The sequence below is a fragment of the Anoplophora glabripennis genome, unplaced genomic scaffold (genome assembly GCF_000390285.2).
Source record: "Anoplophora glabripennis isolate ALB-LARVAE unplaced genomic scaffold, Agla_2.0 scaffold1, whole genome shotgun sequence".
Taxonomy (NCBI): Eukaryota; Metazoa; Arthropoda; class Insecta; order Coleoptera; family Cerambycidae; genus Anoplophora; species Anoplophora glabripennis.
Window position 1 is genome coordinate 876,803 of NW_019417028.1, and position 20,383 is coordinate 897,185.

At 32.3% G+C, this 20,383-nt stretch overlaps 1 protein-coding gene across 1 annotated transcript in view; it reads left to right on the top strand.

The window, feature by feature from the left end:
* LOC108911720 (chondroitin sulfate N-acetylgalactosaminyltransferase 2) overlaps window positions 1–20,383 on the top strand; it is a 218,456-nt gene that overhangs the window by 176,604 nt on the left and 21,469 nt on the right. Inside the window, exon 5 of the mRNA XM_023455836.1 lies at window positions 357–545. Within this exon, the coding sequence (XP_023311604.1) occupies window positions 357–545 (189 nt within the window). The remainder of the gene's footprint in view (window positions 1–356; window positions 546–20,383) is intronic.

The window sequence follows — 20,383 nt, forward strand, 5'->3', positions numbered from 1 at the left end:
ATAATTAAAATATGTTTTTCTCCAAATGAACATATAATAGAAATTTTCTGCACATTATATACAAATTATTATAATTTTTTATCTTTAGCAGAAAACTTTTTTAGGGACGCCTATGAAAGTCATTAAATTTTGTTGCCAGGCGTTTTTTACATGTTCAATTGACTTGGGAAAGACTATACTACGCTTTTAAAATTAAATTACAATTTTGTTAGTTTGAAGTGTTGTTTTATAAAATATGCTTTGTGAACATTCCTTAAGCTTTTCTAAAACATTAATAGTTGGGCATATTTGGCTTGAGCGACCACCGCGCAGTTCTTAACCTCCTCAGGTATACAGGGCTATTATTCCTGTTTCAGGTTCGACGATAATTGGAAATCAACAGCACCCTCCAGGGGGCGGCCAGGATAGCACCAGTCAGACGCAGGATAATGGCTATTCCCTACACCAGCTCCTACAACAAAGAGAGGAGGAGAACCGCCAGGAAGTGGAAAGGCTGACGGCGGAAATTCGAGCGCTAAAACTTCAGCTTTTACAGTTTACCAATGGTTAGTCGATTTGTTTTATTGTTCTACGCAGCCAGAAACACATCCCGTTCGGTTAGAAGGATGCTGCGGCAATCCCGTCCCGTTTTTATTGCGGCCGTTGGGCCGGGTAGTTGAATACCTTCTTGCTGAATAAAATATGCCTTATTTGCTTTTTTGAACAAGAGCGTAGAGTGGCCTCTTAAGTTGTTGGATACGTAGGCCAGGAAATATAGAGTAGGACGCGACTTTTTGTTTCGGCAAGCTGAATTTATCACTATAGATGCTGAATATTATGTACAATAACATATTAGTTTCCACAGTCATAAAAATGGGGGGAAGATTGGAGGGTGGTTAATTGTATAATTTTTACGTAAATTCACTTTTTTTGCTTATAACTTTAGGAAACAGTAAAGTACTTTTTTTCGCCCTCAAAAGACCTACAAAATGAGCCCTCGTGCGTCAAAAAATATTGATTAGATCAAAAATTATAAACAAAAGAAATTTATTTATGATTTTTGAATTAAACATTTATAAACTGCGTTATTATTACCAGAACGTTTTGGCATCGCATCCTCTCATTCCTTATCACTGTCTAATAACTCACACGAAATTTGGAATCGGTAAGTTGAATAGTTTACAAGTTATGGCCTTATAAACAAATTAACTAATTGTTAGTCTAGACGATCCCGAGGATCTTCCACAATCGCACTGATTTTTTTCATGGTAGTTTCATAATAATACATTGGAATCTATCATTTTTTTCAATTTCAAATTTGCAACCTGGAATTTTTTTTATTTTTTAGCCTTAGTTGCAAAATGAAATATACGACGCACGAGCGTGACATAATTATATATTATTACATATTCGGAAAGCTTATGAAAACAGCTTTAAGTTAAAAAAAAATCGCAAGATTCGTTGAAAAACAACAGAGTTACAGACTGTCAAATATATTATTTTCAAGCGAATTTCGTCTTTTTAACGGCAGGACTGAATATTATCGTCATTTTCTTCGGACTCGCTGTCGTTCGCTTCCCCCATTCTTCCGCCGCGCCACGGCTCGCCGAAAATTAAGCGACCCACTGACTTTTGACGATATTTCTTATGCACGTAACATACTTCCACAAATAAAATATTTTTATCTGGGAAAGTACTCGGGTTGCCGGTTATGACAGTATTTTTTTGCCGCTACCAACCTTATTTGTTTAATAATAGGCCGTCAACTTTGACAGTCTGTAACTCCGTTGTTTTTCAACGAATCTTTTTTTTTAACTTAAAGTTCTTTTCATAATCTTTCCGAATATGTAATAATTAGAGATGTCAAATATGATTACTTTTGAGTAATCATGAGTACCGATTACTTTCGATTAAAGTAATCGGTACTTTGTATTCATTACTTTGATTACTATGAGTAGTGGCTTCAAAATATTCTAAATAGAATAGTAATCAGTAATTACCTAATTGATACACAGTACTGTAAGTTATAGACGAGTAAATATCAAACCGCATCATATTATGAATATAATCTAACCTCAATTTCTCTTAAAAAAGAAATGCAGTGTTAATATCTGAAATATTAAGGTTTGTTTGATAAAAAAAAATAATTATAATGCAACGATCCGATTACGAATGTAAATATTTATTTTGAAAATAAACAATCAGTTTTAAAATAAACAAAAAGAGAAAGTACATACTATTTTTTGGATTATGTATTATATACACAGTCTTATGCATATTTTTAGTCTTTTATAGGAAAGATTTTTTCTAATACAAGTAGGTATAAAAATATGGTACACAAAACAAATAAAATTGAATTGAATTGAAGTGAGCATTGCATAAGTAAGTATCCATATTCCATTAGATAAAGTACTCTGTATTGTCTATATCCAAGAAGTAATCAAATAAGCAAAAGTAACGAATACTTTTTCAAACGAATAATCGTTACTTCGGATCCAATCGAGTAACGAGTACTCATGTAACGAATTGATACTTTTTCGACATCTCTAGTAATAATATATTACTAATCACGTGCGTCGCATATTTCATTTTGCAACTAAGGCTAAAAAATAAAAAATAAAATCCAGGTTGCAAATTTGAAATTTAAAAAAAAATTTTTGGTTTTCATTTTTTTATTATGAATCTACCATGAAAAAATCAGTGCTATTGTGGAAGGTCCTCATGATCGTCCAGACTAATAATTAGTTAATTTGTTTATAAAGACATAACTTGTAAACTATTCAATTTACCGATTCCAGATTTCGTGAGAATTATTGGACAATGATAACGAATGAGAGCTTGCGATGCCAAAACGTTCTGGTAATAATAACGCAATTTATAAATGTTTAATTCAAAAGTCATAAATAAACTTCAAAGTACTTTACTGTTTTCTCGTGGAAATGAACGGAAAAAGCGAAAAACGTGAATTTACGTAGAAATTATACAATTAACCACCCTGTAAACAATCTTCCCCCCATTTTTATGACTGTGGAAACTAATATGTTATTGTACATAATATTTAGCATCTATAGTGATAAATTCAGCTTGGCGAAACAAAAAGTCGCGAAATGGTCATTTCTCAGCTTATTTTCCTGGCCTAACGGGGTGTCTGCAAAAAAAATAACGAACAATTGAAGGTCCCAAGTAACAAATTTTGTTTCACAACGGTAGTAAGTAACCGTCATTAAATTATATAACTTCAAATCATCTGCAAAAATCAAGTAATTACATTATTTAAGTCGTTTATGAAAATTAAAAATAGAAGTGGCCCCAAATTAGACCTTTAAGGAGCACCTGACTTTGTTCATTCATTAAAAAAAAACGTTGAGTTTCACAATGTTAATGCAACGACTTAGTCTTTCCACAATTTTTTTAGAAACCATGTAAAAATGGGTACAACTAAAAATAAAAGTAAAATAAACTTTATCACCTTGTGCTTAGGAATACGTTAGCTATATTCAAAAATCATTTCGATATGACAAACTATATCAATCGAAAACATTACTAACACTCATAAAAGTTCAAGTTCATGTTTGAAAACCTGATTTGTCAATCTATTCAGTATTGTTGTCTTTGTTCATTTGAATGTCAAAATTAAACTATCACCTGTTATGTTCTTGTCACAATCTGCAATAAAGGAGAAATACAAACATATTATGCTACAGTGTAGTTCTGTTGTAAAACAGAAAATTCGGAGAGGCTAAAAGTGCTATTCTAACGCGAAGATCTCTGCAATATTACAGTGGAGCCCCTATCGGCTGTGATTGAACGTCGACTTTGATACCCTGCACTTCAATAACCAGGGCAACGTTCCTGCCCAGTAGTCACTATGCTTACTAGCTTTCAAGCTCATTAGATTGTATACATTCTGCACTTGAGCACAGCTGGGAAATAGTCGACATGTGCACTACAGTTTAGAAATCACAGAAAAATAAAAAAGAAGCGGCTTCTGTAATGTAATCCTAAATGAAGTTTTTCCTCTTTACGTATTAATTAACGCAACTAAAATAGTAGGTAGGTAGAGATCTTTTAATATCTCATGAGCCGCGAAATGCGCGAAAGGCGTGGCGTATTCCCATATTTCTTCTAATAAGCACGTTGTGAAAACATTGACTCAGAATTAGACCACGTGCCTCATTACAACTAGAAATGAACTAAGGCGCTCGGGCATCAATAAAGTCAACTGGCGAACGTTCGTTATATATTTTTATTGTTTAAATTAAAATAATACAGAATAGGGCATTTTATTATGATATTTGTAATCGGAGCAAAGGCTTGTTTATGCTATGAGAGCTCGAGATAAACTGTGAATAATAGGTGTAATGTTTTTAGGACGTAGAATAATTTAGGCGACGGTCGGAATTATGTTTCTGCGCATATGAAGGTCAAAGCTCATAAGATTTTAAAACATCTCTACCAATAAATTGGGATATCAAATGAATACGGAAATAGGAAATTTATATAACGACCTTAAAAACCCTATGAAATTTAAATTATCTACTAATGGGGATGTAGGTAATACATAACAGAAATAATATTAATTAATATAAATTTTGTTGTTATCGTTTGAATTCAGCGGTTAATTAATTAATTATTAAAACATGAACATTACAAATATAATTGTGATTAAATTTATAATTAGAAGAAAATAAAATTAATCGAACATCCAGCCTGTTATTTATTTGATATTTTGTAACGTAATTCAATCAAAATTCTCAGTAAAGAATATAAATTAAACGTTAACAGCAAATTTTAACTAGCATTTAGAAAATTAAAACAAGTTTGAATAAGGATGCGACAACATGCCTTCATATGATAATTTTTAATCACAATCGCCATCGAAAGGTTTCTACCTTTTTTCTCCGTTTAGTTGGGTATTTTTTTCACCTTGGAAAAAATTGTGTAATAAATTAAGTGAAAAAATAAGCCTTGAGCCAAAAGTATCAATCAAAATTTTCACAAAATATTCATTTAGGACACATATAGTAGGATCGTATTCGATGCAAAGTAGAGCAAAAAATTGTCGGTCTTTTATCAAAGGGAAATCGTGTCACCATTTTCAGGACGCGTTCAAATTTAAAATGAAATTGAATGTAAAATCTGAAATAGCGCATCGAGTGTACGAAGTGATTGGTTGTACGTCAAATACTAATCTGGCGAGTTTGGTCGTAAATCATATACCTCCTACAAAAAAAACAAGTAAAAACAATTGGATTTATAATGAATTACATTTAAAATAAATTGTTTATGAGAATAAAGGAATTTTTGTAGGAACAGGGGTGCCAGACGTGAACTTATCCCTTCATCCCTTCATAATGCATATAGAAATTTTTCAATTTCTAAACCTCTTAAAACCGTACTACACTGGATCCCTCGACAGGCAATTATTTGTTAGTTTGCATCGAATATGATCCTACTATCGACTAGGTTATAGTAATTGACTCACAACCCACTCATTAACTTTGTTAAGTCAAATTGTCAGATACGAGCGTTCGATTTTCATGCATCTTTCGAATCTGCGTTACTAAATCGCTTGTACACCATCTACGCGAAGAAAACTTCGGTAACAGTACCGCCGATACTTGAGGGTATCTAACCGACCATCCGAAATTCAATCAGAAAAACCGCCTCAGTTTCGAATTTCGGGAAATTTCCCAAATACCTACATCGAAATTCGAGCTGAGGCAGGTCAACGTTGCAACACCATACTGAACGATAAGCCCACATATCAGCGCGAGTCGGATTCTCTTTGGAAAATTCAGAGGCTAAAAGTTTCATTCTCACGCGAAGGTCCCTGCAGGACCACGGCGGAGCCGCCATGGGGTGTGATCTAACGTCGACTGAAAACAATTTGATCAGCACAATTTGTAAGATAATCGAAAACAAACTTTTCAATTAATTTACACTTTCCACTTTATAGTGTAGGTTTCTAATTTGGTTATTTATTCAGTTTCTAGGACGTGATTTGATATCAGTTTAATTGAAAACTAACTATAGTACGAAGGTGAAACAATATTTACATAACTAACGCAGACAATGAGGTAATAATTCAGGTCACGCGGAGTATATCCGGCAACAAATCAATCAGGAGGATGTCGTGCAATTACACCATTGCATTTCCATATTCTCGCCTGGTAAACAAACGTGGGACGTCCAACTTAAGCTTATTATCCCCTCAAATGAAACTAGGACTTTTAAATCTAATTAGTTCCGTGAGGTCACTGGGGTCGAATGACTTGATTTAGCACCGGGGGGCCTTATTGGTAGAGAGTTCGCCAGCAACCCTCACACCACCTGGAAATGTCAATCTTCCAATATTGTTAATTTAACGGCAGCGCCCAGGCCTTCAAGGGCGACTGACAGCTCCTTTAATATGACGCGTATTTACGTATTATATCGTGATGAAATGTACAGGGTGATTTCCAGGTTCGTGCCACAGCTAAATGGATAAATAAGTCGAAAGCTACAAGTTTTCAACTTCCAACAACCAAAAACAAATCATTACAATAAAATCGTAGCTGGTGGAAATTACTTTTTTAACGCACTGTATAAAATAATATAGTATCTGTAGCCCAATTTGGGTTTTTAAATATAATTTCATTTTAATTCGCTCTTAAAAACCAGTTACTATTTTTTTTTAAATCTGTCACTGTGTACAGTATGAAACTAAAAGTTTGAAGGCTTACTCTAAATATTTTTCTTGACACATGACTTGGCAAACCCCAACTCGTTTGGGGGCGGGCGTAAATGATTGCCTTCAACGTGAACAATGCTGTGGATAAATGTATTTAAAAAGAACTACATTTCTCTGAAAATAGGTTTGCCAGTTTATATAGAACGCTGTAGATTTCTAGAGGAGTTGTACATCGAATTAATATCAGCCTTAAAACTTCGGATATAATCGGAGTCAACACTTTAACGCCGAACAAAGTAATGAAAGCACCTAATTAAAAGTACATAATGCAACGGCAAAGTTAGAGATAAATGGGGAACTGTCAAAAGTCTTTCAAATGGAAAGAGTAATGAAAACGAAAACCTCCTACTATTTATTACAGCTACTTAGAAATTAATTAAAAAATGCCGAGGGAAAAAGTAGGATACTCGTCAGATATTGAATCTTACCCGTGCAAAATTGGATTAGCCTATTTAACGCAAATAATATTATTGTAAGTACCAATCAATGTGCTGCGCTTTAAGGCATTATATTTATCGGTATATTGAACAAAAATACTTAATTAATATTGGTTTGAACAAAGTCAATGTTTCGAAAACGACTTTAAGAAAAAACAGCGGATTAAAAACCTGATACAATTGCAAATTTTACTTTTTTAAATTAATGATTTTTGCAAGATCCAAAACTTACACTTACAAAAACTTACACTAGACTTACACTTATAAAAACACAAGACTTACACTTACAAAAAATTATAAAACAGATTTATCATTTTTACAAACTACAATGCATTTTCTCCAACCAGTTTTTTCTCTTGTTGAATATCAACAACTTCTTTTGACGTTATAAAATGGCTTTATTAATAGCACATTTCCCCAAAAAAAGTTGCTAATAATATCCTAAATTTATATAAAAATTTACCAAAAAACAATCCTTCGGTAAAATCTTGGAAAAAATAATATTTTCTATATAAAAGATGCACAACTAGCTCCTCAGACTTACCTTACTTTGCACCTAAATGTAGTAAAGAACTTTCGGTATAGTCTTTCGGAAGTAAGTTAAACGTGTATAAAAACGCCTAGCGATAAAATTGAATTAGTTTCGTAGGCATCCCTAAAAAATTTTCTGCTAAAGCTAAAAAATTGTAAAAATAAAATAAAAATAAATTGTAAATAATGTGTAGAAAATTTCTATTATACATATGTTCATCCCAAAAAAATTTTCTGCTAAAGCTAAAAAATTGTAAAAATAAAATAAAAATAAATTGTAAATAATGTGTAGAAAATTTCTATTATACATATGTTCATTTTATAATTTAATTAATTATGTTCTCAGGCAATTTTATTATACTGACGGTAAATTTCGTTTTGTTTCGTTTCAAAAGGTCTCCAAAATACCATGTTGTATTTTGGAGAATATTAGTAAACAAAATATCCCTCTTATTTCTCCCTTTCGCAATTGTAATATGAATGATTAATAGAATGTGCCTATAATAAATTAAAATTAACTGAATCACACCCAATTGCGCATTGCTGCACTGCACTGCTAGGCCATTTGTTTACAGCTGAATTTGTGGCCAGGTAGCCCAGTGGGGCTGTGTTTGTGCCACGTTTGCGCGCTCATTCTGCAACTGGGCTACCAGACCTGTAACAATTTTCATATAATGTTAAGCGACGATTCAAATAATTTATTTGTGAATTTCAATTACCTAGCGACCCACCGAGAGATATTTCTTTCTTTTGTAATCGTTTCCGAGTTTTTAATAGTGTATAGGGACGTAGCGTAGACACTCATATATTGTATAGTATCTTTATATGGCTATTATGTAGATTACCTTTGTGACTTCCTGGAAATGTTTTAACTTAAAGGTACATAACTCAGTGCATTTTATCCTTAGCCCGAGTGCACGTTATTATATAACACTAGTTTTACATTACAACCTTAATTCCACTAAAACATCCTAAGAATGAGGAATGTGTGTCCTGTTCAAGTGATAATTTCAAATTAAATAGACATTACGATTCCTCAATATATTCTTTTAGGCAACAATTAGTCGTTTCTGTCAAATCCCAAAGATAATACTTTCGATTGAAAATGGAACTTACCTCGTCCCAATTAACACCACGTGTCCCAAATTTTATTTAAATTTGTTGTAGCCTCACAGTAGGCCCATACTATCGACCTCAACCCGTTGTACATAATTGTAATAAGAACTAAATAATAAAAGATATACTGACCTACCATCAGATTTGCTTAATTGTGGAAGTCACTGGAACGTCAGCCAATTAGAGAACCGCTTCAGGCATGTAGCGAGTTCGAAGCGTTCTGACCCTGCACGTGCACAAGATGCACAGGGTCTGCTTACATTTATGGTTAATTTTCTTGATTAATTTTCTCGAAAGCAGAAGTATTTAGACCATCAGACCATTATCCTTTTCAAGGAACGCAGTTATTCCAGAAACACCCTGTATATCTTCAGAATACTACTTTTATAATTAATTATCTCGTTTTTTATTCACAGGTTGATCTGTAGGTAGAACAACCTTCAGCTATTCTGTAGGGATACAGCTAACAATTTCTACTAATTAAAACATAAAACGCGTATGACGTTGCGTGTAGTTTAAAAAAAATTAATTTCCTTTTGTTCCACGCCACGGATACACGTACATGATGTTGCATATAAAGGCTTTATTCATTTTTATCCTCTCAAAGGACTGCGCTAATCTTGCTGTCACATAATTCTGATAGTATGTGTCAGGGTATCAATTTAGCATAGCTGGGCGCTTGGAAAAAAATAATTATCGCTGAAGTTTTTTCATCATGAGGCACAAACAGTTTGAAAGGGTGTATTATGTGCCACGTACTAATCTGTAGATACTGATTAATAATTACTTTTTTTGTTTAACGCCGTATTGGTATGGGGCGAGATTGGTTTTGAAATTAAAAAAGCGAGGATGTCCATCATTTTTAACATGAATTGGTGGTGAAATTCGTGTCGTTGCCGTTTGCTCCTTTAATAGTTTGCTCAGTTTTTTAGATCAGCTTAGTTCTGTAATAAATAATAGGACGGTAACTCGAACATTTTAAGAAATATTGTTTTTTATTGATTATTTGGTTCAGAATGTGTCAGGAGCGCTACTGAAGTCGAGTACACAATCTGGCCAAATATCCGTACGTTGGTTATATTTCTACCGATGGATCGGGTCGACTTTCAATCACACGTAGGGACACCTCCGGTAGTAACTCTCTGGGGTGATCCGGTTTAGTGCAACACCATCACCATTGCACAAAGTGTTTTTCTTAATAACTGCTGGTTCTGCACATAAATGTCAACTTTAATGATCACTAGTTGAGTAAAGAAAAGGTTACGTACCGTATTTTCCAGCATATTCAATTAAAAAACCTGTAAACTATTCGAATGAGAAAGCTACTAACATTGCTGTCAGAAATTCTAATACAAAAATTCAATAACCCTTATATGTTGAAGTTAATATAAGATATATATTTCCAACTTCAGTTAATATGAAGCTATCTGGCCATCCAAGAAGCTGAATAAACCTAACTATCTAAATACAGTAAGAAAAATGTCGTCTTTATATTATATCTATTTTAATAAGTAAAATTAAATGGTTAGAGATAGACGCATCAAAAAGCATAATGACATCCTGTTTTTAAAACTACCGATTTCTGTAATTTTTTTATTGTACACTAGCCAAAAAAATTAAGAGATATTAAAAAAATACCAAAATTTTGGGTGATTTTCAAAGAGCTGTAACTTGGAGGCAAATGGCCGTAGAGAGAATAAAAAGTTGTTTGATCTGGAATTTAGCGTCAGCAGTTTTTGTGTAATCATAAGAAAATCAACGAAAAAAGGCGTATCCTTTAATGCCAGAACTCAGTTGGTAATCATTCCCATTATTGACTGACGAAAGGTACATCACCAAAATCCTTGAACCACACGTCATGCCCATGCGTACAAGCATGGGGAATCGTTTCATTATCATGCAGGATAATGCTCATTATCATACCGCAAGACGTACCAATAAAGTGGTAACTCTCAATCACCCACCTATGAGTCCTGACTTGAACCTTATTGGGCATGTTTAGGACATGTTCGGGCATCGATGACGACGGGATTATCCGCAATTACAAAATCACCATCACCCAGGCTGTTTTACAAACTTGGCAAGGAATTACGCAACGAGACATCCGGTGGTGCATTAATATGCGAGACCACTTAGAATCGGTGATTAGGAACAGCAATACGCGATATTAAATTGTGATCCGCAACGTCAAATCAACCAAATTTTTTTAACGTTTGTGAAGCTTATGCATAATATGTTAAAAACATCCACATGTAATTTTTTGAAAAATTTTTTTCATTTTTTTAATAATGAACGTTTTTAGATGGAAAAAATAATGGATTATTGCTAAATAAATGTTTAATTTAAAAAAAATTAATAAAACGTGAAAAATTGCTTATAACATTGATTTTTAGCAAAAACGAAAAATTTAAACATTCCGGGCACTAAGAAAAAAATCGCAACGTTTTGAAATTATCAGGTTTTTTTTCTAAACAACACTTTCACTTCGAAAATTTTTTTTTATCAAAAACCAATAATTACGACTTGCAGAGAATACTTTGCAGTTTTCAAAACCCTGCTTGGATTTTCTGTACGATCATCATTTCCCGAGTAATTGATTGCTAAAGTCAAAAATGATTTTTTTGCTTTGATCGACCATAACTCAGCGAAAAAACATCGTACAGGGTTCCGGAACCATTCAAATTGAAGAAAATTAAATTATCTATAAGCTTTATGGTAAAAAAATTTTTGAAGTCCATAGGTCTATTTAAAAAAAAGCAAATTTGCAATTTTTTTCGTTGATTTTCATGTGGTTATTCAAATCCGATAACTAAACACTTGAAACTTCATTTTTTTTATTCTCTGTACGATCATTTCCCTCCAAGTTTCAGCTCTTTGAAAATCACCCAAAATTTTTAGATTTTTTAATATACGATAGTTTCTGTCCCTAGTGTATATCACTGAAGCTTTGTCGAAAATATGAAAATAATTTCAACTCCATATGCAGACTACCTGAACCTTATTTACTCAATCTAGATTGCTGGGATAGATGAAGCTTGTTGGCTAGATAGCGTAGCTTATAAAACCAATGTTTATATTTACTTTTCTGTTTCGATTTGGTGTCTAGGTGTTCGACATATTTACCAACAAAATATGGAGTCACGTGATTCTTATAACTATGTGACAAATTTAAATTTTAAATACCCAGATATGGAAGGAACATTTCAATAGATAGGGTTGCTTTCGCTGTACAGCAAAAATAAAACGCTCTGTCAACGGTAAAAATAAAGTATTTTTATTGAAAACTAAGCTTGTGAAAAAAGACGTGTTGTCTGTTGTTGAGTTTTTGCTGGAGAGTCCGTCCTCGTGGTGTGGACTCGTTCGCAGAAGTTGTGCTTAAAAATGGGTCACTTGCGAACACGTGACCCACAGATTTATGTGAAATTTTATTCTTAAAATAACCTTAAAATCAATAACTTAGATTACTTAGGACTTACATTCATGTTTATTTTCAGTAACACAATGAAAATTGTTGATTCAAGTGAATCATTTAAAACATAATTTGAGAAGTTATTTGAAGAATTTCTAAATCCTGATCCGTTGGCATTTTTTTATATGAACTACGAGAGGCTGCTATTTTCTGTGGAATTTTCCAATATCTCTAATGTAGAAGTATCCTCGAATATCATCTGTATACATACTTTACGTTATATTATTTGCACCGTCTAAAGCGAAATAAAAATATTAAATAATGTTCCATTATTCTCCTGCGAAGCATGCCACTCTCATATTTCCACCACTTACAGTTTAATTTAAAATGAAAAATTTTATTAAGCTTGAACAGCATCGAATGTGTGTGTGTAGCAGAGACTAAAATTCAATAAAAGTTTTCCAGGCAGATTCCTGATTGATAACTTGCAAGCTGTCGAGTTTAATGCGGGTTGAAAAATGCTTTTCCAGTGTAATTCGCGTTTATAAACTTTTCCCTATATTTGCCCGAGTTCTCATAATTAAAGCAAGTTAATATTTCAGTGCATTTTCATATCAGGACCTTGCAAAACAACTGTGTCGTAAGTAATGGGTTTTTATAGAGCGTCAGCGGGATTAAAAAACAAAATTAAATTTTACATAGAGGTTGGATGTGGCAGGATACTTCCAAATTAATAATTAAAAGGACTCACTTTTATATAAAGTATATTTTATGTGAGGTTTTAAAAGAGAGATGATATTTATGTAATTTAGTTGGAGTTTTCAAAATTATATGATATTTATTAATAAATAATACAACCTTCTTACAAATCTTACAAATAGAAACAGAAAACTTTATGAAAAAATAATTTAATTGATTTGCTGTACAACAATCTTTTTAGTTTCTATGACCTACCACAATAATACGACGAAACATTTTTGGAATCGCTGACTCCATCGATTTAAAATCCATTTGCAATAGACAAATGAAAATTAAAATAACTCTGCTGCTGGTTTAATATTTTTTACATATTTTTATTTTATTCCTACACGCAAAAAAATTGCTTGCTTCAAATGTACAATATTTGATTTTAAGGTGTCGCACGTTTATACAGGGTGGGCCATTAGTGTCAGAAAGTAAATAACTCCATTGTTACTCATAATACAGAAAAAAGGTTTATATAAAAATTATACAGAATCAAGAAACCTAGGCTACAAAATTAACTGAATACATACAGGGTAATGAATAAAACGAGACATGCCAAATATTACATTTTTTAAATGAAACACCCTGTATATTTTTAAAAATATGGATTTCCGAGAAAATTCTATATATGGCAATATAAATAGTTTATTATTTTAGTGCGGGGTTGCCAAGTTATGTAGAAAATTCTTCGAATTTTGGAAAAAAAACATGACCTCGAAGAAGTTGTATTAATTTTCAGCTACTAACACTTGAAATAAAATAATTAGACAGAGTTATAGGCAAGTGTTAGACAAAGGCTCCTATATTAGCTAATATCAATATTTCATACACGGCATTTTTTATAATACGATCATTTTTAGAAAGTTTAAATTTGATTTTCTAAAATTTTTCAAATGGGACTGTATTTTATTGTTCTATTTTATTCACAAATCGATCCACTTCAACTTTTATTAATCATGTTCTATATCTAAAATTGTTAATTTTTAAGATATAACAACATTTCTCAAAAAACCTAATTTTTACTATTTTATAGAGTACCACAAATAAATATTAACTAATAAAATTAACTCAAAATGGAATGATAAATTATGAACTGACAAGTTGACANGGATTTCTGAGAAAATTCTATATATGGCAATATAAATAGTTTATTATTTTAGTGCGGGGTTGCCAAGTTATGTAGAAAATTCTTCGAATTTTGGAAAAAAACATGACCTCGAAGAAGTTGTATTAATTTTCAGCTACTAACACTTGAAATAAAATAATTAGACAGAGTTATAGGCAAATGTTAGACAAAGGCTCCTATATTAGCTAATATCAATATTTCATACAGGGCATTTTTTATAATACGATCATTTTTAGAAAGTTTAAATTTGATTTTCTAAAATTTTTCAAATGGGACTCTGTATTTTATTGTTCTATTTTATTCACATATCGATCCACTTCAACTTTTATTAATCATGTTCTATATCTAAAATTGTTAATTTTTAAGATATAACATTTCTCAAAAAACCTAATTTTTACTATTTTATAGAGTACCACAAATAAATATTAACTAATAAAATTAACTCAAAATGGAATGATAAATTATGAACTGACAAGTTGACACAATGTGACAGTTTTTTCCAAAGCCATTTCGTGCGACCGAAAATAATAAAAATTAGTTTTTTCCAGAAATGTTGCTATATCTTAAAAACTAACAACTTTAGGTGTAGAACATACTTAATAAAAGCTGAAGTAGACTTATATGTGAATAAAATAAAACAATAAAATACAGGGTGTTTAATTCGAAAAATTTTAGAAAATCAAGTTTAAACTTTCTTAAAATGATCATATTATAAAAAATGTCCTGTAGAAAATATCGATATTAATAATTAATATAGAATTTGCGTATAACTCTGTCAAATATTTTTACTCCAAGTGTTAGTAGTTGAAAGTTAATACAACTTCTTCGAGGTCATATTTTTTCCAAAATTCGAAGAATTTTCTATATAACTTGACAACCCCGCACTAAAATGTTAAACTGTTTATATTGGCATATATAGAATTTTCTCAGAAATCCATGTTTAAAAATATATAGGGTGTTCCATTTAAAAAATGTAATATTTGGTGTGTCCCGATTTTACTCATTGCCTTGTGTAATTCAAATTCATTTTGTCCTTTAGGTTTTTTGATTTTGTACAACGTTTATATGTATAAACTTTTTTTCAGTATTATGAATAACAAGGGAGTTATTTTACTTTCTCAAACTAATGGCCCACCCTGTATATATGAAAGAATATATTTTCTTCTTATAATATTTCACATAGTTTGACGAAAGTACCTACATACATTTGAATATAATAAAATAACATTTACGGCAAATAAATCCATTTAAAACTATCTGCTTATTTGATCAAAATACTTTTTTTTCAGTGTACCAGTTGGTGAAAACTGGTACACTGAAAATATATATTTTTGTTGGTTTTTTAAATTCATCTCAAAAACTTGTGGATCTTAGTTATAATTCTTGACTTATTGAAAAAAATTTCCAGCTCTACGTGATTCTTTTTAAACTCTTCCACTGTATATTTTTAAATCCTACAGAAGGCACTAAAGCTAACCCCGGGTCCCTCGGGCTTCTAAACGGAAATAACAATGCCTTATTTCTTGAAATCTCAGCATGTCTTTCATTTTTAAACCTTCGAAGGATCTGCAGGAAATATCGAATTGACAGGTGAGATATGGATTCCATTATAAAATATTTATCATTCAAAGTCAGCCGACATGTTGCATAAAGCCACGCCATCCATGTCACATAGTTTCTATTTCCGTGACGAATCAAAGCCTTCCTATTTGGAAAAGTAAAAATATAAAGCAGAAGGCTGTATTTGCATTATATTCTGCGTACGCTGTGTTATCTGCACGAGAAATATTTTCAAGCAAAAATAAAGAAAATGGTTGCGTGAGGTTATCCAAAATTTCCATAACTTTTTTCTGCTCATTGGTGGCAAATTTGGGTATGTCTCATTAAAAACTGACATGTTCTGCTTTTAATCCCATTGCAACGTCCGTGAATGAATAATAAATTTAGAATGTCAGCATTTGAATATGTATTGTTTTCCATTTCTTATCAACACTAAATTAAACTGTCACTGCCAACAAATTGACAGTTTAGTTGTATGATTTGAAGTTTTGCTAAAAATTCCACAGCTATCCTCGCAAGAATTATGCCACTTTGAAAGTATGGATGGGAAGCTTTAGGAGTCTAGCTATCCCCCCTATAAATATTGTTGCTTTATCTTTCTTGCTATACATGGTTTGAAGCTAGTCACTGTTTCTCTCCATGTCCTTTACTTAATTATAATTATTTTATTTTAGTAGTGGCTTAAAGTGACTGACTTCGGGTAAGAACAAGCAAAATAGGCATTGTACTGCGGCGTTATTTCTTCATCTTCGTCACTATATTCCTTAACATTTTTTCGTCTACGTGAATTCCATATCTAGATAGTTAAAATATGATCGCGGATTCGATCCCCGAGATATTGGTTCTGTACATTGTGATAAATCACCCTGAAAACTTTCTTTATATGACGCTATAAAATTTCACACCACGCTACCCTGCTTGGCCAGACGTGGATTCCGGCCCCCCTTTTTGTGATTTATGCCCGGTAATCGCGAGAGAATTCGACTTGGGGTTACTCTCGTAAACTGTTTAACAGATTTAATAAATTCCTCGCTATAATAAATTGAAACAATTGACTTTATTCCGAAAAAAAGTGCGTACGTTTTTTAATGGGCAACTGTCGAAGTTCCCATTTAAAGTGGGTCAAAAGTTTTCTTTTCTGTCAGAATTAGTGAGTCGGGATTGACTGAACTGACATTTTGTAAAGGAGAAGGGCCCCTAAGACCGGTTTTTGGCTAATGTATTTTTGGCTGAAAAAAATTTTTTTAGTACCTACCTACTAGCAATACTGAATCGTTTCCACCCTAAAAGGACCAACCCCCTCACCCCTCTTTCCCCGTCCACCCCCTTAAATGCCGGAGAAACCATCGCTTATTAGAGGAATCTTTAAAGAGTTTAGAGATGCGAAAGACATTCAATTCCTATGAATCTTACATTTGAAGAGTATTTTGGGTCGCTGATCACGAATCTGGTTTCAGAATCACGAGTTAGAAATTCATAGAAAAATTTTTGTAAAGAATTGAATTCCCCATCGAAATGGCTTATTTAAAAAATATAAAAGGAACATTTCATGTAAGATATTTTAAAAAAGTAAAAAATAAGACTTTTTGATTTGTTTTACTTTTTTATTCTATTTTTTTTTTAGTAGGCAAAGAAAATTGTAGTACAAAAAAACTAGATGAGATTCCCTTCAAAATGATGCGTTTTCAAAAGCTTTTGGACTAATATTGACAGAAAATGAGTTATCGCCGGTCAAACTTAAATATTTTTTAGAATTTCGTCGTTTTTAACAGAAAAAATCTTATTTTTTGCTTTTTTAAAATTGTTTATTAACGAGTTTTTGCATAAAATGTTTCCTTTAAATTTTTTAAACAAGCCATTAGGGATGGGAAATTCAATTCTCTACGAAATTTTTCCTATGAACTATAACGAAATTTTGCTTCGTTTTCTTGCTATATTTAAAAAACTGCAAAAGTGCATTTTCATCTTCAATTTCAACCCTCTAATTTAATAGCACTCTTCGTACAAGTCATGTGATGAAAATCCTTGAACGAATCCTTCCTTTTTTTTTCAAAAAAATGAGAATTAAAACGTATAAGAGTAAACGAGACGAAAATCGAAAAATTGGCTAAGTTTGAGTGGCCATATATCAGTCAATTCTCATCCAAAAATACTGTACAACCACTTTTGCTGAAGGAAATTTTATCTACTTTTTTTTTATTAAGCAATGCCTATATCTATCTTTACTCAAAAAAAAAACTAGACAAAAAAGTAAAAAAAATAAAATATTGAATTTTTTGCTTTTTTTCAAATTGTTTATTAACGATTTTTTGCATAAAATTTCCCTTTAAATAAGCCATTTCGATGGGAAATTCAGTTCTCTAAATAATTTTTCCTATGAACTTTAGCAAAATTTTGCTTCGTTTTCGAACTACAATTAAAAAACTGAAAGGGGTGCATTTTCACCCTCTGTTTGAACGATTTATGTAATAAAATATATTGAAGGTCATAGTTCCTTTTAAAATCCTATAATCAAATAGCCTATTAATGTATTTTAGTAGCAAATCCAGGAGCTTATGACACGGACCTGGAAAACATCCTGTACAGAACAGCAGTCAGCGACACAAACTAATTGTCTTTCGTATTACGGGATACGTGCGAGCAAACAAAAAAAACTTTATTGACAAGTTGCTGGAGGCTTTCAATACCGGGAGAATGGAAGTTGCTAACTGAATTTGACTTTACTTCTTCTTTGATCTATTCTTTATCTGATCCCAACCACTACGCTTCAAAAATATAAGATTGATGCGGGGATGAGGACAAATATTATTACTTCGAGCGCGCAAAAGCGAGAGCGGGAGTGATTTGTGATGAGATAAACTAACCGTGAATATAATAGGAGGGATGAGGGAAAAAACTTAATTTATAGATTAACTTGCTGTCATAATCCTTACCAACGCATCACAGTGAACGATTGTGACTCGATGAAGTCAAAGTGACGAGCTAGATTTGGTCAATTGTTAACTTTTTTTTATTGTTCCTTTGGAATAAAGTAATAACACATATAAATTATTTTAACTTGTTCAAAAGGGAGAATTTCGATACAATAAAAGGCAGAAAGTTAACCTTAGAACAGAGTCCATATAAAATTTATTCCTAAGTATACAACGATTTACAGTAACTATACTAATTCCCAGAATACAAAATACAGAATTGTATAATCAAGTGTATTAATAAAACCGAATTAGTGATGGAAATAACTGCAGGTATATCTTTCACAGAAAGATTAAAAATAAATATGATTATATTTTTTGAGTAGATATTTTGGTCTTATGTACACAAAGATGTAACAAATGAGTTTTACAGTCTAGGTAGCATCACATATCGGTTCCTTCACAATAATTATATTTATCCCTTTAGGCTTTATCCCTTTAGTAAAACAAATAAACATCCTCTGTAGCCTTGCGCTTTGCGTGCTGATACACACTCTAATATTCGGATATTCTTGACCTCGTGGTAAAGCCGGCATGTCGCATGTCATCGTCGTTTTCTAAGATATGGATCCCATATACAGGGTCGGAAAGTCCACATGATTCATCGGCCGTTGCGTGAGAACGATAAAGTAAGTCATAGAAATCCGTGCGATAGAGAAAGATGGCTATAATGAAAGCGTCTAATAGTCACCGCCCATTTCGCCCTTCCACAAATAAGAAGTACGCTCTCACGTAACGGCCGATGAACCATGGGGACTTTCCGACCCTGTACACGCGCCCAGAAGCACATAGTAATTTTAATACTAAAAAATATTTTTAGAAAATTACATTTCTTCGCAGCTATTTTTATGCAAACGAAAAACAATGAGGAGCTAAGAGACTCATTAATAATTCCCCGTAGACTACATTAAGTGGATAAGAAATATGAAGTATATATTTTATTCGATATCACAATCGCGTTCGCTGTCATCTAGCGCAGGATCTCCCTTTCATCACTTCATTATCCTTTGTCTTGATAAATTAAGAATTATTAAGATCATATTGTGAATACATTCGCAAAAACATTCCCGAGTTATTTCCATCATCGCTGAAAAGATAAGATGTAATTAAGTATTCCCCTTTATCCGAAGCTATCCTACTTGGATTGAGCTGGTGTTTGTTTAGGGTCTATCGGGACGAATCGAATAGAAACGTCGCCCCCGATTTGTAAACATAACATTTGGAGCATACTGTTTAAATAAAACATAAAATTTAGCTTCTTTAGAAGGGTGGTGTGAAAATAAAGTAAAAGTACGAGAGATATTTTTTTAAAAACATAGTAGGCTTGTTAAAATACAGGGTGTAAGAAGACTGCCATTACTTCAGCATGAGAGTAACCATAAATGAACAAAAAATGTGTATATGTGTAGATTTACAGTTTTCAAAATACGAGTATTAATATTGGGGAGTTTCATGACAACGTGACAACAGCGCTTAATCTGCTGATGCACACCACGTGTGCACGCGGCAGACTTGTCCTACGGAAAAAATGTAAACAGCTATTATTGTGAAACATTTAGTAAATTTCAAGACGATTGTTTTCTAGTTTTTAAATGAATAAAATAAAATGTATCGATTTTGAAGTACGAAGATAGTGTTGTGCTTAAATTTTAACTCGAATTTTAGTAATTATCTTAAAACAGGAACTTAACTTTAAATCAAATTATTTATTTGAAATATATGTAATTAAAGTACCCCAAGATTGTCTTGGCCGGTGGATTTCGATCTGCCGAGATA